The sequence below is a fragment of the Telopea speciosissima genome, chromosome 9 (assembly GCF_018873765.1).
Source record: "Telopea speciosissima isolate NSW1024214 ecotype Mountain lineage chromosome 9, Tspe_v1, whole genome shotgun sequence".
Classification (NCBI taxonomy): Eukaryota; Viridiplantae; Streptophyta; class Magnoliopsida; order Proteales; family Proteaceae; genus Telopea; species Telopea speciosissima.
In genome coordinates, this window is record NC_057924.1 from 5,964,183 (window position 1) to 5,972,240 (window position 8,058).

The window sequence follows — 8,058 nt, forward strand, 5'->3', positions numbered from 1 at the left end:
AGAGAATAAAAAAAATTGGAACAGAATTGGTAATTTGAGATCCTAATGGGTGATTATACAGCAGCTCAGGGAGAGAATAACGCAATTGTAGTATACTGGTGGAGAGGTCATATACTCCATTATTTAAGTATCCACTATCTTGGCTTAGAAGCTCAGCAAATTATCAATGCTAAAAGATTATAATCTGAAATTGTCAACAAACATTTCAAGCCAAATCAGAAACAGTACTTGTTAGGACTACGAAACCACATAACTTTGGCTCACATGTATAACTTCTTTGGGTATCTCCTTAGGTTGAAACAGCCATAACCTTCTGCAATTACCAAAGAGTATATTACTTTTATACCAATTGGCGCTTGGGACATTCTCCCTTGAGCAACTATGCATCATAACTTTGCCAAATGTACAAGAAGATCCCAACACTCGCACCATCGTTTATGCATCAACTCAACAAGCTATCGTTTTATCTATACAAAAGCAATGCAAAGAAAAACCAAGAGACAAGGATGACCTTTCCTAGTTCTCAGATTATAATTTTACAACATCATGAACTTTTTTCTGTGCACAAGGCATGAACAAATCTTTAACGGAGAAAAGGGAGGTTCAAAGAATCCAGCCATCAGCTCCAAATGTTTAGGGACTTCTTCAGTTGACCAGCCAAAATTATTGACTTTGCATTGGTACTCTTGGTCACCCTCTCCTTGTCTTCACGCCGTCGATGTTGCCTCACATTCTTTGCTCTCTTTGGGGCTAAGCGGGCATCCCTCTCAACAAATGCAAGCCTGAACCTTTCAGCCATGGATATTTCATTGGGACGGCTGAAAATTTCATTGGGAACAGAAACAGATGGAATTGTCACAGTTGGTGCAACCGCACAAGTTGCCCAAGTCCTGGGATCGATGTCCTTAACTATAGGATCATCCAATGCTATATCCGGTAATGCACCAAAAGGAACTTCAACCCCTCGGAGACCAAAAGGTGATGGCTTTGGATTCACTACTATGCGTGGACATTCAGTGGCCAAGCTCTCCCTCGAGTCATCATCAATTTTTGGCTACAGAAAGTAAAGAAAGAAATAAATAAGAATCCCAGACTGGTGGTTAAAAAGGACTACTCTTATGTAATGATGAATGCGGTACGGATGATTCAATCAAGTATGTGCTGGTATTTGGTAGGGTCACGCAATTAGTAGCATCAGTAACTAACTTCTAATCCATTTCTATTTCTCTTTTCCTTCTCCTTTCACTTTAACCATGCTTTACAAGGACACAGCTGCCCCACATGCACATTTGATTCAGTGGGATGCCATTTAAAGAGATATACAACCAATACGTGTGGAGCTCCAATGTAAATTGGAGCGACAGTTTTTAAAACTGGACTGGTGGTTGAACCGAAAGACCCTGGTTCTGGTTTCCTCAGATTTGAACGCTAGTTTGTTCGAGTTTTAAAAAAAATAAATTTTGATTAGAGCATCCACCATACAGGTGTAAGGAGCGAGCACTTCCCACTATGCCACAAATGCACTTCGGGAATCCATGCATTTGGTTAGAGTACACCTTTTGCCCAAAATTTCCACAATCCATAAAAGGGCCAAAAAACAGCATTTATGGCAAATTTAGAGGAAGCAGTTCTTCCTTTCACCAATTCCATGGTGCTATATCTAGCATCAGTTTTGTCCAGACAAATCCCTTGACATCTCGAATAAAAGGTAATATATCAAAGCCTACAGTAAAGAGTATCTTCGGTTTCATGACATAACAGTTGTCACAAGAGGGAGTCAGAAAAGGAAAAAAGAAAAGTGTCTGAATATTAAGGACAACATACCCATACAAGCCAGCGCAGTGACTGTGCACCATTGGCGATTTCCATGCTATCAAGTTCCTCCCAAGATTCTTCCTCTAAAGAATTCAGTTCCGGCTTCAAGATACCCAAACATCTGCGTGCAGTTAATTCACTCCTGGGGCTCCCTCTGCAACCATGAATTGCAGTTTAAAGCCTGTTATGAAGTTGTACCCTACTGAAAACACAAGAGCCCACACTAATTGCCCAGAATGGAATCTTACTATCTTAGTGAAAGCTGAACAAATAAAGAATAATAAGAATTATTTGATGGGGATAGATAATTGTCATATTTTATGTATTCCACAAGTTAATAGGAAAGTATTTCTGTATTAGATGCCAGGATCTTACCAAGGTAAAACACTGTTAATGGATGCTGCATGAAAGATTACTTGAAGTATCTAGTGGTCACCTATTACTGAATCCTTTTGTTATCTTGGTGCCTATTTCTGCTTGTGTGTTTTTCTTTTTAATTATTAATACTACATCATTATTATTATTATTATTTTGTTTTGCCTTTGTCATTTGAGATTCAATCATAGTTGTCAAGGGCAGCAAGGCGGTTTTTGATGGGCAAAGCGAGTGGTTGCCATAGTGTTAAAGGTGCCCTAACTCGAAAAATTCAAGGGGGGGGGGGGGGGAACGAAAACCCCCCCAGGGGAAAATGTATTATGGCGTTCAGGGCATCCTACACTATAAAACTTTGGCTAATCTTGTCTATAAAGAACAACACTAAGTAGACCATGCTTATCCAAGGACCACCATTCCCTGCATTGTGTTCAGCATCAGAGCAGCCCTGCTTCTAAATGCAGGATGGTCAAGGGGCTGTAAAGTGTTCAAGGTTGTCTCCTTACCCTTTTTTCCGAAAGAAAATGCTAAAAAAAAAAAATTGTTTTTGTTCTATTTCCTTAGGGTGAATACTCCATAGTATATCTTTTCCACGGGTCGAAGCAAAAAAAAAATTACATATTAGAATATTTCTCTATTTCCTTTGGCAGAAAAAAAGGAAATTCCATTTTTTTTGTCCTTATCCCTAAATTCAATACAATACAACAATAACTAAAACTCAGCCTTATCCCAACTAAATGGGGTCGGCTACATGGATCCTTGCAAAGACAAAATATTTAATAATAAAAAAAAAAGGAAAAAAAAAGGAACACAACAACTAAAACTATGACTCAGTCTAATACAAACTAATTGGGGTTGGCTACATGGATCCTTGCCTTCCAATCAGCTCTATTCGACGACATGCTTGAAACAAGACCTAGACTATGCATCTCTTTCCTCACCACTTCTCCTATAGTCATTTTAGGCCTACCCTTAGCTCTTTTAATACCTTCAATCTGATTCAAGTCACTCCTATGAACTGGAGCATCCGAAGTCTTCTGTTGAACATGGCCATGCCACCTCAAATGACTTTCTCGAAGCTTATATTGAATCAAGGCTACTACCAAATCAGCTCTAATATGATCATTCCTTATTTTATCCTACCTGGTTTTGCCATTCATCCATCTCAACATCCTCATCTCCGCTACACTTAGCTTATCCATATGACGCTTCTTAATTGCCCAACACTTTGCACCATACATCATAGCCAGTCTTATGACTATCCTATAAAATTTTCCTTTAAGCTTTATAGGAATCTGCCGATCACATAACACTCAGGATGCATCTTTCCACTTCATCCATCTTACTATAATTCTCTATGAGACATCATTTTTTATGTCACCTTTCTTACTGATGATTGATCCTAGATAACCTAAAATGATCACTTTGTGGAATCTCCATCTCATCAACTTTTACCCTCTCATTATCTGTCCCGGAATTACTAAAGTTACACACCATACACTCCATATTCGTTCTACTTATCTTAAAACCTTTTGATTCCAAGGTTGATCTCCATAACTCAAGTTTGGTGTTAATTCCAGCTTTTGTTTCATCCACCAAAACAATGTCATCAGCAAAAATCATGTACCAAGGAACCTCATCTTGGATGTCTCTGGTTAACTCATCCATGATAAGCTCAAACAAATAAGGGCTTAAAGATATTAATATTAAAGGAGACTGGAAATGAGAGAAAGATATTCAACACAGAGAAGGAATTCCGCCTTAGTTCTTAAATATGATCTATTTTGTTCATCTGGTCCTCTAGCAGTATTCCAACCGCACGTACAGCATGGTATCCGCGGGGTAAGACAAAAGTTGGGTCTAGACAGTTCAATCAATGGGACAGGGGTAATAAAAGCAAGGGAATCTGATTTGCAATGTTTTATCTGCATTTGATCAACCCTCCAACTGCAAGGTGTCATCATTTAAAGCCCTGAATCAGGGATCCACTGGATGCTCTCCCAGCATTAATGGATCATCTCTGCACCACCCAATCAACAAGGAAGGGAAAATAATAATAGTAATAACAATAATAATAATATGGCCACCCCCCTCTCAACTCCCTCTCTCTCCCCCCCCCCATCTGTGTGTGTGTGGGTGGGTGGGTGAGGTGGTATTCCTTGTTAGATAAACTGGAGTCAAACCTGGGTCTTCAGAGGAATATTTTTCTTTACTCTTTCATCCTCTTCTTCAAAGCCCCTTCAGGCCTTCACCAAATGAAGGTGAAGTTTATTGACTCACCCATGGAAGAACTCCGCTTACTCCAGATTTTAAGGATAACTTGACCTGTTTTAAATTTGGTCTCTATTCCAACCACCATGTAAGCCCCATACAGAGGATTGGCTGGTTTGCTTGAGGAGAATCTTTTCTAAGTAGAAGTAAAAACTAAATAGGATTCTGTGAATAGCCACCATATAAGAATTCTGTAATTCAGTTTTTGATTTCGAACAAAGATATCTGGCTTCCTGCTGGAATTGTATGGTTTGATGGATGCAAAAACCTAGTTGTTGGCAGGCTGTAGCTACTCTGCAGGTACAGCTATCATCTTCTTGTTTTTCACTCTCATATTTAAGATTTAGGTTGGTATATTGAATTCTGGGATTCTGCTCAATAGTTCTGATTCAAGAACATACATACCTTCAAGTATATGAAGGTTGAGAACCCAATAGACCTGCCTAGTCTTTCTACATTCAGGGTTCACTAGCTTTGTGGACATTAATCCAGGTTCTAGAAAGTTTTGACCAAGGAAATCCGTAGATAACATAACCAAATATGTAAACATATATTCAAGCAACTTAAAGTCTGAGAAAGAAAGCATACCCACATCTTAATATCTCCAATGAATGGCAATGTTGCACAAGGTCTGAAACACCTAGTGCAGTAATTTTGCTGCACCAGCTGCACAAAAACCACACTATCAGAAATTTCACGATGCGATGCTTCATATAATAGCCAGGAGGGCACACACAACACACACAAGGGATGGAAATCAGTCAAGTTGTGTCAGTCTCATGCTGTGTCATTATATGAGTATTACACAAAATGACTCAACCCGAACACAACTTGTTTATTAAAAGGATCAAATGGGTAAACAGAAGTACAACCAGATAAAGAGACCCCCAACCCAAATACAACACATTTAATGAATGGGTCATGTACGGTTAGCCCAACAGGGATAGACATGAAAAAGACAGAACAAGGGGGAAATCTTAATAAAGGGTAGTAAACAGGTTAAATATCTCAATTTCAGGTTTGGCAGGTTCAACATGAAAATCACTTGCCATTTCATTTGGAGTTGACCTAAAATTTACACACAGGAAAATGACCAACCTGAACAAGGATTAAAGTGCTGTGCTCATGCTGGATTCGGTCATGTCCAGTATTTTCAACCCTGTTTAGGGAAGATAATTACTAGAGGAAAACCAAGGGAGCTTTTTCCCACCACGCAGGCTCAAGCTGCTCAACATGTCTGAACCTACCGATCTTGTAGAACTTCTCTCTTTTTTTCTTCTTTTTTTTTGGGGGGGGGGGGGGGGGGGGAGGGGGTTGGGGGGTTGAGGTGAAGGGGGGTTTATGAAACCTTTTATGAAGATTCATAAATTATAACATATCCCAAGGTAAGACTCGTTTGAAAGGTAGGCCTAACCTCTCCAAACCCATTCTATGTGTATTGGTAATCTAATGATTCTAAACTCTACAGGAAAGATATTTTAGATTCTCCCTAGCTGAAAAAGGAATTAAGAAAATGAAGATCCGCCAACTCACCTAATATCCACAGCTCGCAGAGATTTACATCTCTCTGCCACTCTTGCAAGGCCATGGTCAGAAACATCAGACCCAGAGACATCTAGGATGTCCCAGGAACTTTCAGCCAATGAAATGAGGACATCATCATTGAGTAACTTCCGTCTCCTAGCGATTGCTGCCATTATCATCTGGTATTCAATGGTATAAGCTTAAAACACTTGAATAAGATACTAGAATTTCCAATTGCACCACAAAAAAAATAGAGAAATTATGTAACGGTAAATACATAATGTCTTTTTTTTTCACCCACAGGAAACATTCATCAAGATATTCTAGCTCATCACAAGAAACTCGTGAATAGTTATCATCACAATTTAGCCTATGATTCACTCAAACTAAAAGTATTTGCAGGGCAACCACCCATATTGATCCTTCAAATGTTCCAAAGTTGTGTAACAAGGGAAATATGCAAGCAACAGCTATAAGCTGGTTTATTTAAATTTGGTAGCTAGGATAAAGAAAAAGAACATAAGGCATGCCCAACAGCATGACATGTGAATATGTGTTGATATGTATCACCACAGCCAAGAACAGCAAAACCATGTCCATCTTACATTGTAGCAGGTAAAAGAATTTCCCAATTCAAATGTGAATGTAAACGCAAGTTCCAGAAAGACTAAAAGATCAATATACACTCAAAATAGAAATTAATAACTGAAATCCAAACCCAAGATGAGAGTTTTCAACCGATACCTTAACATGTGGAGGAAAGCCTGCAGCAATCTCACCGAGGTCTGATATGATATCTTCAAGATGTGCTCCAAGAACTCCAATACATAAACTAACTAAACTTCGAGGTTTGGCTTTGTCAAGGGGTGATCCTGCATAGAGCATGCTCAGTATGTTGCTTTCATTTGTCTTCAAACAATCTCACAAGTTAAACAAGAAAGAGGAGGGTGAGGGGACAAATTAATGATGTTTCTATTATAGTGTTAGTGCTTGTATTATTATACCTTAATACTCTTTCACTGAGTAATGCTTACAAATTAGTGGGTAGGTGGGGGCTCTCATCCTACCATTCCAAAAATATGGTAAGCTCCTCTACAAATACACCAGCAATGGCTACATATACAGAAATTGATCATCCCTAAAATTGATAGAACTTGACCCGACGATTGTGATAAATTAAGTTTTAAACAAAGACAATCGATTTCCATATGGTTCTAAAGCTTGTATAATCCAGCAGCGCAGCTATATTAATTGTAAAATACCCATCAATTAAATAAATAATTGAGAGGAGAAAGAGGGGGGGGGGAGAGGAACAGCTGAAACGATCGAAAAGTCAAAATTAAGATGTTCACGAGTACAAAAGATGAATAAATTCGAATTTTCGTAGGGGAGGGGGTTGAGATAAACAATATGCTTATTGGTGCTTGAATTGAGCTTCTATGAGTAACAAATTACAACTAAGCTTCTCTGCAAGTTTGAATGCAGTAAATTAAGAGGAAGAGAGCTACATAGATGGGTTGCGTGATACATACTATAGGGTTGAGGGATTTTGAATTTGACTTTCTCACTATGAACCAGCTTCTGCAATGGATACGTTAAGGCCGCGGGTTTTGCCTTTTCCATCTGAGATCGATCGAAAAATATGACACAATCGTCTGTAACGTGAGAAGGTGAAGGTGAAGGAGAAGGAGAAGGAAGGAGGAGTAGGGGTAGAAAGATGAAACGGGATTCGATTTCCCTTTCCGTTTTCAAGATTTTATTTTAGGGTCTGTTTGGACTTGCACCATCAAAGAATGTCCAATCAGTAGTAATCAGTAAGGGCTGCAACAGGGTTGGGTAGGACCGGGATTTTCAAAACCCCAACCCAACCCTGACTCCCCATAGCTGGGCCCAAGCCCGACCCGACCCTGACTCAGGGCTTGGAAATCCAACCTTGACCCACTCTTAGGGTCGGGCCGGGCTGACCTTGATTGGCCCTAATCATGCAGTGGGAGAAGGTAGAGATGGATGGACTAGACTGAGTTGGGCAAGGTCTGAGAGAAAATTATCTATTTTACATAAAATAATACTAAGAAA

At 39.3% G+C, this 8,058-nt stretch overlaps 1 protein-coding gene across 3 annotated transcripts; it reads right to left on the minus strand.

The window, feature by feature from the left end:
* Window positions 1-369: 369 nt before the first annotated feature.
* LOC122641045 lies at window positions 370-7,707 on the minus strand. Of its 3 annotated transcripts, none has more exons than XM_043834366.1 (7): window positions 7,515-7,707; window positions 6,727-6,854; window positions 5,992-6,161; window positions 5,047-5,124; window positions 1,825-1,969; window positions 611-1,054; window positions 370-510 (listed from the first exon to the last, which is right to left on the minus strand). In XM_043834366.1, the coding sequence occupies exons 1-6, from the start codon at window positions 7,603-7,605 to the stop codon at window positions 620-622; spliced, it is 1,047 nt and encodes a 348-aa protein (XP_043690301.1). In that variant the 5' UTR covers window positions 7,606-7,707; the 3' UTR covers window positions 370-510; window positions 611-619. The 3 variants fall into 3 exon arrangements, with proteins under 3 accessions (XP_043690301.1, XP_043690297.1, XP_043690296.1); XM_043834362.1 differs by having other exon boundaries at window positions 370-505; window positions 606-1,054; XM_043834361.1 differs by having other exon boundaries at window positions 370-1,054.
* Window positions 7,708-8,058: the final 351 nt, after the last annotated feature.

Coding starts and splice junctions, on each gene's coding strand:
- LOC122641045 (XM_043834366.1), bottom strand. CDS start 7,605: ATGGAAAAGGCAAAACCCGCGGCCTTAACGTATCCATTGCAGAAGCTG. Junction 6,162..6,726: donor GCTTTCCTCCACATGTTAAG/GTATCGGTTGAA, acceptor ATTGAATACCAG/ATGATAATGGCAGCAATCGC. Junction 1,970..5,046: donor TTGGAGATATTAAGATGTGG/GTATGCTTTCTT, acceptor TCATGGTTGCAG/AGGGAGCCCCAGGAGTGAAT.